The following is an 18,917-nucleotide window of genomic DNA, read 5'->3' on the forward strand; positions in this document are numbered from 1 at the left end:
TGTGTGTTATGAATGCAAGTTTTAAAAAATATATTCTAAAGAAAGTTTAAACCTACTACTTTCGTATTATTGTGTCCTTCATAATGTCATGGTATCATAGAGAAATGAAATTATGTAATGATTGAGGTTTGAAAGGACCATTTTGACAACTGAGAGTTATTAAGACCACTCCAGTGCAGTCAAAAACATAATTTGTTTTATATATATTTCCACACTGAGGTTGAAATAATATTGTGAAATTATGATAATGCCCTTTTAGTGTTAAGAGCTGTTTGAAAAGACCACATGAAATTTCAGCCTGTTTTGGTTGGATGGAGTTTTGGCCTGTGTAGTGACATCACCAGGCAGTTAATTAGCTAATAGACCAATAAGAAAGAGAGTTCGAAACCTTTCTGCCACTCTGACCACTCCCAGACAGTCCTAGCTAAATTATTGCTTGAGAAATGTATCTTTTTGATCAATTTAATTGAAAACAATAACAGTAAGTTACTTAATCGTTACCCAGAAATGAATTGATATTGAGATAAAAACGGCTGCATTGGACCTTTAAAAATACGATGATGTTCACATGTCGTCATTTGCTAAGCAACGATTGTTCAGACAGCTTGGTGTATCGCTGGTTTAGTAGCTAGCCAGTTTGAGTTGGTTGGAATGCAATGCATGATTAGCAAACTAGCATAGCTCAATATATTTCCTCATCTAATGATTAATTGCTTCGCAAGGTTTGCCAAAATGCTTTTAAACAGTTTGCTTGAATGTTTGCAGCCTGATCTCGAATCAGTCGTCTTGTAAAAATGGGGCATTTTAATAATCCAAGCTAGCCGTGCTGGCTAGTTTAGCTAACTTTAGCTACAGCTTGTAAACTGAAGATGTTTTGATAGCGTAACGTTAGCTACTTAACTAGGGTTGATAGCTACAATTTATTGATAGGGTAGCTGGCAAGGTGTCCTGTAGTTTGGCGAAGTGTTAACGTGTTTTGTCCATCTGACTTAACATAGCTACTTAACCTAGCTTGCTACGTTAGCTGAATTAGCTAGCATCAGCTTTTGCTATCGTTTCGTTTACTGAATTTGACGTATCGCTACTAGCTGGAAGATATGGCCACTGCCTCTAGCTCCTGTGTGGGGATAAATGGGTCTAGAAATGGACCCTCTATCTCTACACCGACCTTGGGAGCACCTGGACAATCTCAGCCTATGGTCGTTGTATGGGAATGGCAGGATGATCTTGGCTCCTGGCGACCATACAGCGGCCAGGTGAGCGGCTACATCGAACAATACTTCTCCTCTCCGCGGGGACACAGAGGTGGGGGTCCTGGCACCACCAGCATCAGCCTCGGACAATCAGACCCCAGCTTGTCGCCTTATCTCATAGACATACCAAGCTTGAACCAGTTCCGCCAAGATACAGGTAAGGGAATTAAGCCACTGGCACTGCACCGTGTGTGATGTAGCTAGCTAGCTATTAAAACTCAAATGAAGCTTTCGGGCTTTGTTGTGCCCTAGCTAGCGCATCGTTAGCTAGCTAGCTGTTGTGGTCAGCTGTTGGCCTCCGTGAACGAAAGATAATCGCATTACTTATCTTGCTAACATCTATAGGGAACAGCCTATTTTCCTGCAATGTCAACGTTTTCTTTGGGTCACTAGTTGGCTGGCTAGCTAACGTTACCTGGCTAACTGGAATGTGATCCAGACATGATATTAGGCAGTCATACAGCCAAGTATCTTGGTTGGAAAGTGGGGATTATTGGAGAAGTCCAAATGTCCTTTGACACCTGCAGCCTGTGATACAAACGTGGCGAGGAAAAGGGAGAAAAACAGCAGGAAATCTTATCTCAATAGCACAGGATGTGTGGTATGTTTAGCTGACACTATGAACTACACCACTAGCTACTACTATAATAAACTGTTTGCCATTCACTGTGTGATGTCTATTGCATGATTTTCTGTGCAAAACACATTTGCCTCATGAGTACAGTATGAATTCACTGTGTTCTTCTCTTTCCAGGGAAAACGCGGTCTGTACGCCGCCAATTGTTTGCCCAGTCCTCAGGCTTGGGTAGCGGAGTATATTGGGAATGGGCGAATGACGAAGGAGGATGGACTCCATACGAGACTCGCACTTCTATCCTACTAGAACACAGCTACCTGGCACGGCAGGCCACGGCGGACATGGCCTCACATGGCTATAACTACATAGTGGACCTCACAGCGCTGGCCCAGGTCAACAAGGCCACAGGCTTCAGGCGGCAGGTCCGACGGCAGGGTAACTTCCCCTACCCGCTAGCGTCTGGCGCCTCCGTCATCCACTCGGGCCCGGCCTGCTCCTGCCACCAGTGTCTGAGCCACAGTTGCACTGGCCCCATGCCCAGCCGCTCACGCCACTCCTTCTCCTCTGGCCAGCTGAGCCTGCCCAGCTTCCAGGGCCCCAGCAGGGCGGCTGGAGCTCACCCCACCTCGGTGTACTCGCCCTACCCCAGGAGGCCTCTTTCTGTGGGGGGCATGGCGTGGGGTGGCCCTTGGCCCCCGTCAACCTCCGCTAGTCAGTTCCCTGGAACTCCACTGTCCTACCCCACCAGTGCCAATGGCTTAAGGTAGGCTGGTTTTGTTTGAAAAGTAATTGTCGGCTCATTTAGCAGCCTATCCATTTATACTACATTCTTGAGTAACTCTGTGTTGAGTAAGGCATAGCCTACTGGTAGGGGCTCTGAATTACATTAAGGCTGCGTTTACACAGGCAGACCAATTCTGATATTTTGCCCAATTATTACTGATCTGATTGGTCAAAAGACCAATTAGTGGCAAAGATCAGAATTGGACTGTCTGTGTAAACGCAGACTTAGACCAAATTGTTGTTTTGAACAGATTTATGTATGTTGTATCATTTTATGTTGAGCTAATTGACACATTGGTATAGTTTGGGGTTACAATTTGTCATAGAGTCCCAAATCTGAACACTTCAAAAACACTGCCTGAAAACGGCAGGATAAGATATTTTATTGATGTCCACTAAAGAGGAAGTGGGGGTTACGCGGAATTGTTTTGCAGTGGATAGGAAACCAGATTTGGGACCCAAAGCTCTGCTCGGTCAAAAAGCCAGCTGATGTTGAAAGGGTAACATTACATCAACTGGTGCATCTCACACACTTCCTCTCATTGTTGTGTCACCATGTGGTTCCTGGTAGTAGTAGGCCTAGGCTGTCACTCCTTGTGACGAACAAAGCACGGGGAAGAAAGTGTGCATACTAGTACCGGTATGTCATTCTTGTGACAGTTAAATTGCATTTTTGTTTTAAAGAATACCTTAGTGGCACTATTTTTGAAAGCTTCGTCACAGCCCTGATGCCACACAGCGCTAAAATAACTTGAGTGAGAAAAAGATGGCAGCATGGAGCAATGTTGAACATACTGTAACATTCACATTGTACTCCAAAGCCTTATCAACTTGGAGAAAAAGCACACCGAAAAGTATCTGACACACTGGATGTGCATAACTGCGGTAGGCCCTCTCTGCGTGTGTTCTGGAATACTGCCAGCAGAGCTTGTCTCAGCTTTTGCTCCACTCTCTTGGGCTCTGCTGAACAGAGGCGTCAGCAGAACATGACAGTAAAGGAAACCAGGAGGAAAGATACTGCACAGTGAACCGCAGGAATGCCTGATTTTAGGGATCATAAGCCAGGTTAAACTCTGAACCAAGGCAGGCCTGTTTTAGCAAGGCCATGCTAGCTCCCCATCCATCATTTATCAAGAGTAAGGCCATTTGTACTCCCTCTGTCTTGCTGTTTAGTTAGTTTGAGATGGCAGCAAAACAACACGTTTTAGAATCGTGATTGATTTACTCATGTAAACTTGCAGCTTCAGGGCACAGAACTGTTCAAAATAGGAGATATAGTGGAAAGATTCTGCAGTATCTAGGGTCTCCAACAGGTCAATCGCAAGCTACCTCTAGCTCGCAGCCCACATATGAGTAGCATGCCGCATACTGTCATAAACAAATCTCACAAGTATCAGACACCGCAAGTTCCCAGTTACTTTCTAATCAATGCAACTTTTCCACAACTCTTTTGGCCACTATTGGCTTAAAAAGCCAAACCTAACACAATATCTGCCAATACATTTCCTGTAATATTGCCCGTCTGTCTGTGTTGTGCGCACATTTGTCTATCACTCTGTGTGTAGCCAGTTGATGTGATAACCGTCTTGTGGGTTGACAGATGCTTTTTATTATTTATTATTTTCCCCAAAACCTTCTCAATTAATTGTTAACTGCAAAGTAGGCTTGCCTGGCAGAAGTATATCATTTGTATCTCTTATTTGTTATTTGCACACTTTGCCATGAAATGAGCAGCAACAGTACAGAACCATCGCTAGACCGGCACATTAGACGGCACATTCCTCACTCATTAGATGCACAATTGAAAGGGGAATTGCACTCAATCTAAATTTGTTAGTTTTCTACCACCTAAAAAATGGTCTTCTGATGTGATTTAAGCATCGACATGGACTCAGAACATCCAATTTAGTTTTTTCTCTATGAACAATTGTAATTCTGAGTGAAAAACTTAAAACCACGGAAAAATGAAACTGGGAAAATATTAAACAGAATTTGGGGCTGATTTTTATATGGTCCCCCTTAGTGTGTTTTCTATCAATATACCTGGTAAAATAATGGTTAAACAACTAAGGACCCAGCGACGAGTTGCAGGGGAGAGGAAGAATGTGTGACTATTTGAGAGATATATATATATATATATATATTTTTTTTAAAAGTAGCTCTCCTGCTAGAAAAGGTTGGAGACCCCTGATCTAGAGTGATTTCAAACTTTCAGAGAACCGACCACATCAGTTTCTCAATTGATTGCTTCTGCAATGGTGTGTATGGATTCATTGTCTGTTTTCCTGTTTCCTCTGCTGCAGTGTCCCCGCCATCCCTCTGCAACGGAATGGATCCACCAGTGTGAGCTCAGCCCTTGCAGGTAAAGCAGTCCCAAACAGTTGATCCAAACATCCACCATGGTGGTACTACCTGGATTCTTTTCAGTCACCATCAATGTGAATTCTAGCTGTTTGGATAAAGCATTGTTGTTCTTGGTGGTTATAAAATCAATGTTAGTAAGCTTACTTTGTTTCAGCCAAATGTGTGGCCTATGGCAAGCTAAAGTCTTAACAAAGATGGCTGATACACCAGAAATGGTCTACACATTTGACAGCACTGTTCAGCAACCGTGTGGTTTAGTTAGCTTATCTCATAGACCTGACAGATTTCAGAGGCACACCTTTTGTTGATCAGTCATTAAAGCAGAGAACTCCTTTGATTTCATGGCAATGACCATAGCTCCTGTCGGTGGTGGGAAAGTCATTTGTGACTCTCTGGACAGCTAGCCTAGCACCTCAGTTTATCGCTGTACATAATCTCCACAGACCAGGCCCTGTTTTGCTCTGGTCGTTTGCCCAGCCCATGATGGCGTTTATTTGCCAAGGTAGTCTCAGGGGTTTGGGGGCTTAGTGAAAAGGGGCTAGTTCGCTTTAATTTAAATGTATTTTCTCCCCAATTTCAATCTTGTCTCATCGCTGCAACTCCCCAACGGTCTTGGGAGGCGAAGGACGAGTCATGCGTCCCCCGAAACATGACCCGCCAAACCGCGCTTCTTAACACCTGCCCGCTTTACCCGGAAGCCAGCCGCACCAATGTGTTGGAGGAAACACCGTTCGCCTGACGACGAGGTCAGCCTGCAGGCGCCCGGCCTGCCACTAGGAGTCGCTAGGGCGCGATGAGCCACGTAAAGCTCCCCTAACCCGAACGACGATGGGCCAATTGTGCGCCGTCCTATGGGACTCCCGATCACAGCCGGTTGTGATGCAGCCCAGGATCGAACCAGGGTCTGTAGTGGCACCTCTAGCACTGTGATGCAGTGCCTTAGACTGCTGCGCCTCTAGCACTGCAATGCAGTGCCTTAGATAACATTGGATTCAGAAAGTCTATCTGTACCAAGCAGGATGGGGCTGGAAGCCTACCAAACTTCCCAATACAATGCCCTCTTGTCCCTGAGTAGGTCCCCCTGAGTCACGCACTGCTTTATCTACCATGTCTCATCAGTTTGGTTTCTCCCCCACCCCCTCTGCATGTCTCCCCGGGGCCTCCCACTCCAGGCATGGCCTCCATTTTGATGTCAGCAGTGGGACTCGGCTTGCACTTCACGAGTGCCCCCCTCCTGCATCCCTCCTCCGCTCCTCCTCCCCCCAGGAGGCCCAGTTCACTTTATATATTTGTAGCCTAGCGAATTTTCATTACACCTAGGGTGTTGTCATTTCATCCAAACCGTTTTTTATTTATTTGTTAGCTGGTTATTTAGGAACGTCCAGAATCTCTTAGCTAGCAGTTTAGCTTTTTATGCTAAAACTTTACAAAAAAGTGGACTATCCCATTGAGCCAGCAGATAGGCTAGCAATGGAGACTGTCAGATTGATAATATCTGTGTGTGTTTGACCAATACCGACAGCAATTCAGCTTCTTTTGTTAGTGACTGTTCAAGGGGTCGTGTTGAGCAGTGAGGAACATATTTGTTGGGCTTTAGCTGAAATGTTTTGTGGAGGGCTAATGTAAAGTGAATTTGACATTTTCTGAAGATTTTCCTTTGACATATTTGTGCTGATATTCCTTTTTTAATTTTTACATATCATTAAATAACTGTGTAAAATATTAATATATACAATACCATGTAGTATTGAGGCAGAACCTAACAATAGGGCTTTTTAAAAGGAAATCAATTAGAGCAGTGCGGTTATTGCAGTACATATCAGCCCACATGTATTACTGCCAAATATTAGTCCAACACATTGTCTTTACAAACCCTAAATCCAGATGACTTCTTCTTATTCCTGAATCCAATTGTATCTATCTGTACCAAGCAGGATGGGGCTGGAAGCCTACCAAACTTCCCAATACAATGCCCTCTTGTCCCTGAGTAGGTCCCCCCCCCAGTCACGCACTGCTTTATCCACCATGTCTCATCTGTTTGGTTTCTCCCCCCCCGACCCCACCCCCTCTGCATGTCTCCCCGGGGCCTCCCACTCCAGGCATGGCCTCCATTTTGATGTCAGCAGTGGGACTCGGCGTGCGCTTCACGAGTGCCCCCCTCCCACATCCCTCTTCCGCTCCTCCTCCCCCCAGCAGCACCAGCAGGCCCGCAGGCTCCAAAACTCACAGCAGCAGCTCGGTTAGGAGGGCAAAGAGGCAGCACAGGACAGGTAGCTACGCCACCTTCCCCCACCAACTCCCCATTGGCCTGCATCCAGCTCTGTGCTTCGTCACATCCAATGCTTTCCATTGTTGTCGTCCCAAATCCCAAAGTTGGAATACTTGGGCTTGTTATGTATGTTCAATTAAAAAGAAAATGTCCCTTGTGTTTAAAAACGAATGCCTGCCTTGTGAAACTTTGGTGACATCTGAGGCAGTAATTAATATTCTCTCTCAGTTTTAGGCTCTCACTATTCAATACACAATACTTAGAATCAATGGGAGGGATTGGGGCAACTGAAATCTACTGGATTTGGTTTGACTTTACTTAAAGGTGATTTGGCAAAAAACATGGACATTGCACGGTGTCCCTATCACTCCCATTGACTTTCAGCTAGCTGTGTCTAAAATTGGCAGAGTTTTTTGTAGTGGCTGTTTAAAGAAACCCGAACCATCGATTACATTTTCTCCTGGCTCATACACTACTTTCAGGGTAAGGAACCATCTATCAATAAGTTGTACAAATATCAAACTTATTCTTGAAAATCAAATACTGTGTCCTTCAAAATGTCCTCAAACTGAATGGCATCAAAGGCAGTGTTTAGATTTTCTGCAGGTTTGTATAGCTTCCTTTTATTTTTCCTCTTACGTGTCCTCGCTCTTTTATCGTATTCCATCGCTCGCTTGTCTCTACGAATAATTTGCCAATCTGTGACTCATTCATATCATATCCACAAATCAGTGTTGTGATGTTGCTTGGCAGTCGATACAGTATTCATTAGCTAACAAACATTGGTGTGTTTCTTTCAGAACTAGGCCCTAATCTTGCTTTTTGTGATCCAGTTTGGTTACATTTACAAAGGTTGCAGCTCAAAACAGAACCCCTGAACTCAACACTGATTTGCTGACCTACTCTGCAGCTGTTCCAGAACAGACTGATACTCACAAATCTAACAATGAAGTTGCATCCCAAATGGCACCCTATTCCCCATAGTGCACTACTTTTGACCAGGGCCCATAGTGCACTACTTTTGAATAGAGCCCTATGTAGTGAATAGGGTGGCATTTGGGACACCACAGCCCCTAACGAAGGAAGAGGGTGCTATTGGCACATTGGAAGATAAGTGTCAATCTCTAACCCTCTTCTCTCCATTCATCCATAACTGTCATGCATTAATACTGTGTGCCTCAATCTGTCGACTCATGTTACATCTTCGAGCAGTGCTTTTGCGTGGTACAGATTTGCCAACGAAGCCGGCCTAAAGTTTGAGCTGCAGTGAAGTGTGTAGGCTCCATCTGCAGGATGAGTCGGTCATTTCTGCAGAAATATAAAATATAACAAAAAGTGTAGTGTCAGTTAAAATGTTTTAGGATGAACTATGCTATAAAATCTAGCCAATAATTTTTGTGAACATAATGTGTACAATAGCAAACTGCAAAACAACTAGGCTACCACCATTTCATCCACTGAAATTGATTAAAAAAGCAATACTAGAGACTACATTTTCCATACAATTGATCTTATTATAATCCCTCCTAACTGTTTATAGTGTGTCCGGTCTGTATATTGAGGGCCTGAGTGTGGTTTTAGTCTGGTGGGTTTCTCTCCAACTCTGTTCATTGTCTGCTGTCCCCTCAGCCCCAGCCCAGAAACCAGAGGATGTCATTCACCGCTACATGGAGGAAGTGGCCTCTGCTCAAGACGAGGTATGCATTTCAATGTCAAAGACCCCCTCCTCCCTCGCTTCTTTCTATTGGGGTAGGGTGAAGTTGCCCCTAGACGCTGATCTTCGGTCAGTTTTGCATTTTCCATAATGGTTACTGTTAGGTTTCCCTTAGAGCTGTACCTAGGAAAACTTCTCCCCGCCCTCTTTTTACTTAACAATCACTGAAGAAGGGCTCTTGCAGAACAATCAGTCATGTTTCCCCATTCTGATACTTTGGAAATCACTGTAAACATGAAATAAACTATACCTGCTTTTGTTTGCATATACAGTGAGGGGGAAAAAGTATTTGATCCCCTGCTGATTTTGTACATTTGCCCACTGACAAAGACATGATCATTCTATAATTTTAATGGTAGGTTTATTTGAACAGTGAGAGACAGAATAAATAAAAAAACCCAGAAAAACGCATGTCAGAAATGTTATAAATTCATTTTCATTTTAATGAGGGAAATAAGTATTTGACCCCTCTGCAAAACATGACTTAGTACTTGGTGGCAAAACCCTTGTTGGCAATCAGAGGTCAGACGTTTCTTGTAGTTGGCCACCAGGTTTGCACACATCTCAGGAGGGATTTTGTCCCACTCCTCTTTGCAGATCTTCTCCAAGGCATTAAGGTTTTGAGGCTGACGCTTGGCAACTCGAACCTTCAGCTCCCTCCACGGATTTTCTATGGGATTAAGGTCTGGAGACTGGCTAGGCCACTCCAGGACCTTAATGTGCTTATTCTTGAGCCACTCCTTTGTTGCCTTGGCTGTGTGTTTTGGGTCGTTGTCATGCTGGAATACCCATCCACGACCCATTTTCAATGCCCTGGCTGAGGGAAGGAGGTTCTCACCCAAGGTTTGACGGTTCATGGCCCCGTCCATCGTCCCTTTTGATGTGGTGAAGTTGTCCTGTCCCCTTAGCAGAAATACACCCCAAAAGCATAATGTTTCCACCTCCATGTTTGACGGTGGGGATGGTGTTCTTGGGGTCATAGGCAGCATTCCTCCTCCAACAAACACGGCGAGTTGAGTTGATACCAAAGACCTCGATTTTGGTCTCATCTGACCACAACACTTTCACCCAGTTCTCCTTTGAATCATTCAGATGTTCACTGGCAAACTTCAGACGGCCCTGTATATGTGCTTTCTTGAGCAGGGGGACCTTGCGGGCGCTGCAGGATTTCAGTCCTTCACGGCGTAGTGTGTTACCAATTGTTTTCTTGGTGACTATGGTCCCAGCTGCCTTGAGATCATTGACAAGATCCTCCCATGTAGTTCTGGGGATATTCCTCACCGTTCTCATGATCATTGCAACTCCACGAGGTGAGATCTTGCATGGAGCCCCAGGCCGAAGGAGATTGACAGTTATTTTGTGTTTCTTCCATTTGCGAATAATCGCACCAACTGTTGTCACCTTCTCACCAAGCTGCTTGGCGATGGTCTTGTAGCCCATTCCAGCCTTGTGTAGGTGTACAATCTTGTCCCTGACATCCTTGGAGAGCTCTTTGGTCTTGGCCATGGTGGAGAGTTGGAATCTGATTGATTGCTTCTGTGGACAGGTGTCTTTTATACAGGTAACAAGCTGAGATTAGGAGCACTCCCTTTAAGAGTGTGCTCCTAATCTCAGCTCGTTACCTGTATAAAAGACACCTGGAAGCCAGAAATCTTTCTGATTGAGAGGGGTTCAAATACTTATTTCCCTCATTTAAAATGCAAATCAATTTATAACATTTTTGACATGCGTTTTTCTGGATTTTGTTGTTATTCTGTCTCTCACTGTTCAAATAAACCTACCATTACAATTATAGACTGATCATTTCTTTGTCAGTGGGCAAACGTACAAAATCAGCCGGGGATCAAATACTTTTTCCCTCACTGTAGTTTCTCAGACATTTGAAAACATTTCATGAAGATGGTACATTCATATGACACAGGTGATTTTTATACAAAACCACTCTTAATTTTATTTGTATTGAAGAAACATTTTATTTTGCAAAGAAGGTGCAATTTGAAAGAAATATGATTGCTCTAAAATGAAGACCTATTTCTAAAGCAGTTTGAGCAAGCCAACTGCAGTTTTGTATACAAATATAAACAATACTCCATCCATATCCCCAAGTCATCCCAACATCAATTTATAGAGTCATGATATAATATCATATACAGATCCTGTAATTCTTATCTTGTAATTACATGTATAACATATCCTGGGGTGAAAGTAGGTATGGCCCAGTACAGATTCCCGGCAAGTGAAATAGTGGGGGTACGCAGTACCGGAAAATGATCACAATAATAACTAAGATGCCAGGAAAAATGTAGGCTATTACACCCTCATTTTTTTATTACCACATGAAAAATGTGTGAATGGACTCCAATGCGGTGTGGTTCGAAGAGAACACAGACATTTTGCCAAGGCAGGCTACAAGTGAAGGCCTAATGACAATCGCTGAATGTCATTAGGCCTACACTTTTTGATGTTTTGTGGCGGGTGCACAGTGCAATGTTTGGATGCTTGAATTATTTGAGTGGACGAACGTGCGCAGGTAGCCTACAGGAGTCTTTTGAAGTGATTTTTTGTTTTTGACGAACTGATGACATGACTGGTTGTGTTTATCCCACATTAAACTCGACCCTTAATCTTTACTTTTAGGACCATTAAAAAAATGTCAAGTACACGTAGGTCTGTAACGGGAATAAATTAAATATACTTTCACCCCTGAATATATATATATATATATCCTCCCTGTGGTTTCAGGACTGCATCATCTGTATGGACCGGCTGTCGTGTCCGTCGGATTATGCTGTGGTGTCCGAGGGAGCCAAGTCCATCCCGCCCGGCGCCGTGGGCAAGTTCACCAAGTGTGGACACACCTTGCACATGCTCTGCATGCTGGCCATGTACAACAATGGAACCAAGGTGGGCGCCACAGAGATCCTAATAAAATGTAATTCAATGGGTGGCCTGGACAACATGAGCCCACATATTGTCCTACATAGAGACGTTAATGTAAAATAAGCCTTATAATAAGGACTATAAAGGCTTGTACATGCTATTTATTTGACCAGATAAGTTGATTGAGAACACATTCTCATTTAAACAAACAAAAAAAGACCTGGGGAATAGTTACAGTATTGAAGCATTATACCTGCAGGCTAAAAGTTAAGTGTTACCCACAACATATCATAATAAACAATATCACATATGGTGAAATCAGGCTAACATTTTAGTTTATGGTCACGTGGCTGTTGCTTGCTATATAAAGCAGGCATCGAGGCATTCAGTTACTGTTCGGTTGAACGTTAGAATGGGCAAAACATGTGACCTAAGCAACTCTGAGCATGGTATGATCGTCAGGGGTGCCGGTTCCAGTATCTCAAAAGTCCGGCCTCCTGGGCTTTTCACGCATGACAGTGTCTAGGGTTTACAGAGAATGGTGAGACAAACAAAAAACATCCAGTCAGCAGCAGTCCTGTGGGTGGAAACGGCTCATTAATGAGAGGTCAAAGGAGAATGGCAAGAATCGTGCAAGCTAACAGGCAGGCCACAAACAGGCAAATAACTGCGCAGTATAACAGTGGTGTGCAGAACGGCATCTCGGAACACACAACTCGTTGGTCCTTGTCACGGATGGGCGATTACAGCAGACCACACCGGGTTCCACTCCTATCAGCTAAAAACAAGAAGCAGCTCCAGTGGGCATGTGATCACCAACACTGGACAATTGAGGAGTGGAAAAACATAGCCTGTACCGATTTAATCCTGGTTCTTGTTGCTTTATGCAGGATTTGGCATAAGCAGCAAGAGTCCATGGCGGTGGTGTAATGGTATGAGGAATGTTTTCCTGGCTCACGTTAGGTCCCTTGTTACCAATTGTGAAACGTTTGAACGCCATATCTAGTAGAATCTATGCCCCGACGAATTCCGGCTGTTCTGGAGGCAATGGTGGGTCCGACCCGGTACTAGTACTTAATAAACGGTCAATTTGTCAACTTGATTCTTTATCATTTGCGTGTAAACAGTCACTAACGTGGGCCTTTTGGTTATTTTTAATGAAAGTCTGCGGTTCTGACTCTGTTCCAGGATGGCAGCCTCCAGTGCCCCTCATGCAAGACGATCTACGGCGAGAAGACTGGGACCCAGCCCAAGGGCAAGATGGAGATCTATAGTATCGCCCAGTCCCTCCCCGGCCACCCAGACTGTGGAACTATCCAGATAATTTACAGCATACCCCCTGGGATACAGGTAGACTCACTCACTCATTAACACACGGAGTCTGGGGTGGGCTTATCTTACCCCTGCCAGGGCAGGTGTGGGTGCAGGCTTTTGCCCCAGCGAAGCAGTAACAAAAACAAGGCTTACCACTCTGGCGGTTCTTTCTGACTGAAACCATACCTTTCAGATTCACAAGGGCCAAAAGATACAGACAAGGGATTGGACCTGTGCCTTCTCCTCATGTCAGTATTCTCATCTGTCTCAAAATACAACACTGCCCCTTTAAGACAAAAAAAAGCTCTTTACCTGACTCCCTTTTCAAAGATGTCTAGAAATGTACACGTTTTGTGCTCTTGTAGGAAGCAATCACTCCCCTATTGCTGACTATAAATTATCTAAAACTGGGCTAATGACTCACTAACTAGCAAAGGATATGAACAAAATGTGCACACGTGGTACATACAGCTCTCTCTTTGATCTCAAAACAAGCTCATCTACTCACGACCACAGCTGTTTAAATAGTTTTTATTTATTTAACCAGGTAAGCCAGTTGAGAACAAGTTCTCATTTACAACTGCGACCTGGCCAAGATAAAGCAAAGCAGTGCGATTAAAAACAACAGAGTTACATATGGGGTAAAACAAAACATGAAGTCAAAAATAGAACAGAAAATATATATACGGTGTGTTCAAATGTAGCAAATTATGGAGGTAAGGCAATAAATAGGCCATAGTGCAAAATAATTACAATTAGTATTAACACTGGAATGCTAGATGTGCAAGAGATGATGTGCGAATAGAGATACTGGGGTGCAAATGAGCAAAATAAATAACAATATGGGGATGAGGTAGTTGAGTGGGCTAATTTCAGAAGGGCTGTGTACAGGTGCAGTGATCGGTAAGCTGCTCTGACAACTGATGCTTAAAGTGAGTGAGGTAGATCAGTCTCCAGCTTCAGAGATTTTTGCAGTTCGTTCCAGTCATTGGCAGCAGAGAACTGGAAGGAATGGCGGCCAAAGGAGGTGTTTGCTTTGGGGATGACCAGTGAGATATACCTGCTGGAGCGCAGACTACGGGTGGGTGTTGCTATGGTGACCAATGAGCTAAGATAAGGCGGGGACTTGCCTAGCAGTGATTTATAGATGGCCTGGAGCCAGTGGGTTTGGCGACGAATATGTAGTGAGGACCAGCCAACAAGAGCGTACAGGTCACAGTGGTGGGTAGTATATGGGGCTTTGGTCACAAAACGGATGGCACTGTGATAGACTACATCCAATTTGCTGAGTAGAGTGTTGGAGGCTATTTTGTAAATGACATCGCCGAAGTCAAGGATCGGTAGGATAGTCAGTTGTAAACACAGTCCATTTCAAAGTAAATGGCACATCCATATTTGGCAATGGTCTATTTGCATATAGGCCTGCGGCAGCTCTGATTGGTTATGCCGTACTGGTTTTTGTAGAGTATGGGCTGAGTCGTGGGCAATATAATCCTACTCCGATGCGTTCTGCCTACAACAATCTCTTGCATAGTTCGTTTTGTTTCGGTATGTTGCGTTGAAAATGGCTATTGCGTTGCTTCGATCACAATTGCCACAGTAAAGGGAAACCTTGATAGTGTTAACTAACAGGGAAAACTCTAGAACATTGAACTTCACTCAATCTTGTGCTTCTCTGTTCTACCCGGGGCTACTGCACGCACTTGCGCAGCTTAGATGAAACATTGACTGTAAATCGCTCTGGATAAATGACTAAATATTATTTCTCTCTCCAGGGTCCAGAGCACCCTAACGCGGGGCAGCCATACACCTGTAGAGGCTTCCCTCGCTTCTGCTTCCTCCCAGACAACGACAAGGGCAGAAAGGTAAGCACGTAGTTCATCCCTGTTTCAGTCCACTTTCTTCCGAACATGGCCCCGGACTCCGCTCTGCTTACGCAATCCTCGTATGTGCTCAAAACAGTCTAGGAAGTCTGATTTAAGCAGTTTCAGTCAAAACACACTGAGTGTGAGATTTAAGTGACACGTCTTCCTTGAATGTAATGTGCCAATTCCTCATTACCAATTTGATTTGCCACTCGTTGCGACCAAATCTGCTACTCAAAATTGTTCTGTTGGCTTAATTTATTAAATGCTTATTTACTGTACAGTATGAGGTAAGTGTTTATGGTGGGTATATTGATAATGCATCACAATATATTTGCAAAGGAAATCCATTTCTATATCTGATCTCCTCCCTGTCAATGTGAAATCAAATGCACATACCTCTACCATAACATATAGACAATGCAGACTAACTTAAAGGAAAGTTATTTATTTTATAACTGAATGTCTTAGTTCTACGTTCACAATTATTTTTTCAATAATATATCTACACTTCATATAAATTCCTGTCTGTATTCTGTCTCTATATTGTCTTATGCTAGCAGCACCATTTGACCAAGTCATTCTAGGGATGTGTAAATAAATATACAATAAAGGTGATTCTGAAGTAGGTCTAGCTAGCACCAATAAGCTTCAGCCAGTGTGCGACCTTGGCAAAGTTAGTTTGCTGTTGGATATCTATGGGGATAGTTGGGGATCGTCAAATTACAATATTTTCTAGTTGCACATATTTTAGTTCTCATTAAATGTGTAAGAATTTACAATCAATAGGGGTATTTTTTAGATGTATTTTTAATTATCCATAAATTAATGTAAATAAATTGTTATTCTTAATCTAAACAGTACTCATATTTCAGATGACATGTTAAGGTTTCAAATGACTCCAAGACAGGCTTTGTAGCGTCTACGTAATTGTAGTGTCTTAAATAAGGCCAGGGTAATGCCAAAATGTCCCAATTCAATCAATTTCTCAATCATCATTTTGGATACAGACTTCAAAGGTATGCCAACCATCCTTTCCCCAAAGGACCTTTCTATGGATTTAATTTCAGGAAGATCTAAAACATCATAAATATGCAGAGCATGTCATCTCGAATTTCATTTTTTATTTCATGTCAGGTACTTGAGCTGCTGAAGGTAGCGTGGACACGGCGCCTCATCTTCACAGTGGGCACGTCTAGCACCACGGGCGAGCCTGACACAGTGGTGTGGAACGAGATCCACCACAAGACGGAGATGATGTCCAACGTGTCAGGCCACGGCTACCCGGACCCCAACTATCTGGACAATGTGCTGTCCGAGCTGTCCTCTCAGGGGGTGACCGCCGACTGCCTGGTCAAACAGGAGGGCCCCAGCCAGGGAGGAGCGTCAAACTCTGGACTGTGAAACTGACCCTGAATCAGTTTCCTCGTAATGTCACTACTTCAACATAGCAAACATATTCACATTCCCACTTGGATGTGGTATTTTTTGTTGTTGGTCTTATTAAGTACTCAATGCGAAGCAGATAGTATGTCAAAGTGCGGTGTGCAGAATACTGCACATACTGATAATGTGGGGTTTGTCGTGGACTTTTTTTGCTGTAGTAGCGCTCCACCAGCTCTTGGTTTAGTCACCTGTTCCCTATATAGTTCACTACTTTTGACCAGGGCCCATAGGGTTCTGGTCAAAAGTACTGCACTATGTAGGGAATAGGGTGCCATTTTAGACAGAACCCTTACCTTGAAAAAAGCATTGTGCTTTTCTTTTGGAGCAGCCTGATGTGTCCACACCTCTTTTGACATGCTCCATGAAAAGTGGCAGCTCTGGCGGGGAACAGATGTCGGGAGCACTAGTTTTGATAGTGCATTTAATTAACACTTTTAGTAATTACCAGGTTAATGTCTGTGGTTGAATTTTGTTTTTCAAATTGGTAAATTATGCAAATACTTTAGTGATATTTCTGTTGAAAAGCAATGTAGGTCCTACTTAGGCAACTCACTGTATACACAGACATTAAATACTATACAAAATGGTAGCAAAGTGAGTACCTGCTTAATTGTGTTATAATGGGGGAGGGGGGGTCTGTTTAATTGGTCATTTTCATATTTGTCAGTAATGAAAGCACTGTAAAGGAACGTAAATATGTCCGTAAATGCCAGTTCATTAAGAAGCATAACCCGGAAGAGAAACTTCTGTTTGCCTTTGTTTCTGCATTTATAATTTAACCATTTGTAATCATATTTTTTGTTTCACCTAATTTGATGGGAAACAAGTGGAGTTGTCACGCTTAATGCAGACTAAGCTGGGCCTGTATTCAAAGTAGCAGTGCTGATATAGATCAGGTTCTCCCTGCCTATAATCTTATTCAATTTGTAAGTTGCTCTGGATAAGAGCGTCTGCTAAATGACTTAAATGTAATGATCTAAGGCAAAACCTATCTTGGATCAGCCCTCCAACTCTGAGATGCTTTATGAATACATTTACGTCATTTAGCAGACCCTGATGCTTTGCTACACCCACTTAGAGGTATGGAGATATCCTCAAACTTTGGAAGCATTTGTGCATTTTTTGGAAAGCTTACATGGACTGTTGACCTGAGCCGAATACTAAGTATGTGGTTTGAGGAGTTAGCCAGTTAACATTGGTCAACTCGGGATAACCGGTACCACAAAAGTGGCTCATCTTTGAGCCAGGTTAATTTCTATGGCAATGAATCCTTAAGAACTAACCAGCTCTGGGGCAGTCTAACTTGAGGCTAACTATGTGTTCGCATTGCCCTAAAAAAGGGAACCAGCCTGTGGAATTCAAGCGAACCAAACTTTTACCACCTCTCGATGGTGTGTTTGATTCTCTTCGGGTGCTCTTTTGAGGGGTCTGAGATCCTTTGAGTGTTCACACTGCACAAATTAAGCGAACTGCACGATTTCACAAAAATTGGTTGAAAGGGGGAGACCAAGTGTGAAAAGACCCTTATAAAACCTTGAGTAGATCTAGCTTCAATCGTAGTATAGGCCTACCACTCAGCTTTGCCCTAGAAGTTTAAAAACAGAAGAATAAATGACATTACCCCAGGTCAATTCACTTTTACTCTGACAATCAGGTCAAAATAGCATAGCCATCAAGACCAGTCCTGATTTTTCTTTTTTGGCATGCTTAGGCTATATTAACCTAGATCGTCCAATTCCACTGCTCTTCTGTCCAACATCCAGTTAGGTGACATTTTACTCAGTATTCAGGTGTATGCAAGCATATTGAAAATGTTCTCCGCAATAAAGAACTGATAAATGAATCCCATCTTACTCATTTGTTTGTAGTGTTGATTAGCATAATTTCATTAAAGAAAATGAAATGATCTTTGGTTCTTATTCTTTAGCAATCGGTTGAAAATAATTAATTTTACTTTGAGGTGTTAGGAAAGGAGTTCGTGCCAAGGCTACATTACAAATCCCATCCCTAGAGTCCAGCAGCAACTGGGTCAGGTTCTGGTAAGTGATGATTGCGCACAGGTGTGAGTGATAGGCAAGCAATCAGTGAGCTTGCTTGCCTTTTCATGTTAAACGCATACATTCAGACAGGTTATGGAAAAGGTAATCAGACATGGCGAGTAGACTTATATTCGTAAAATGACTAGTATGTTTATGCCGCGTTCAAAACAACAGTGAACGAGCTCCGACTGGGAAAATTTGATTTGAACGGTATTCCAACTCGGGCCTCTTTCTAGAGCTCCGACCTGAAGATCACTGACATTATTTGACCTCGTATTTTTCCGAGTTCTCAGTTGTTTTGAACGCGACATTAGTAACAGGACACACGATGACCATGACACAACCCTTGGTATTGTGGTCCTGACTAACTGCATATGTCACTATTGCGGCAGTTATTGTGTTTCGAACATGCA

General features: G+C 43.3%; 1 protein-coding gene across 4 annotated transcripts; it reads left to right on the top strand.

The window, feature by feature from the left end:
- Positions 1-416: 416 nt before the first annotated feature.
- dtx2 (deltex 2, E3 ubiquitin ligase) lies at positions 417-18,308 on the top strand. 4 transcript variants are annotated; one of them, XM_084178135.1, is made up of 9 exons: positions 417-1,410; positions 2,008-2,593; positions 4,917-4,975; positions 7,077-7,247; positions 8,876-8,943; positions 11,703-11,864; positions 13,029-13,190; positions 14,930-15,019; positions 16,157-18,308. In XM_084178135.1, exons 1-9 carry the CDS (start codon positions 1,098-1,100, stop codon positions 16,421-16,423), a joined length of 1,878 nt encoding a protein of 625 aa, XP_084034261.1. In that variant the 5' UTR covers positions 417-1,097; the 3' UTR covers positions 16,424-18,308. The 4 variants fall into 4 exon arrangements, with proteins under 4 accessions (XP_084034261.1, XP_084034263.1, XP_084034262.1 ...); XM_084178136.1 differs by having other exon boundaries at positions 1,022-1,410; positions 8,882-8,943; XM_084178137.1 differs by lacking the exon at positions 7,077-7,247.
- Positions 18,309-18,917: the final 609 nt, after the last annotated feature.

This window comes from Coregonus lavaretus (assembly GCF_964263955.1).
Source record: "Coregonus lavaretus genome assembly, chromosome: 15".
Lineage (NCBI taxonomy): Eukaryota > Metazoa > Chordata > Actinopteri > Salmoniformes > Salmonidae > Coregonus > Coregonus lavaretus.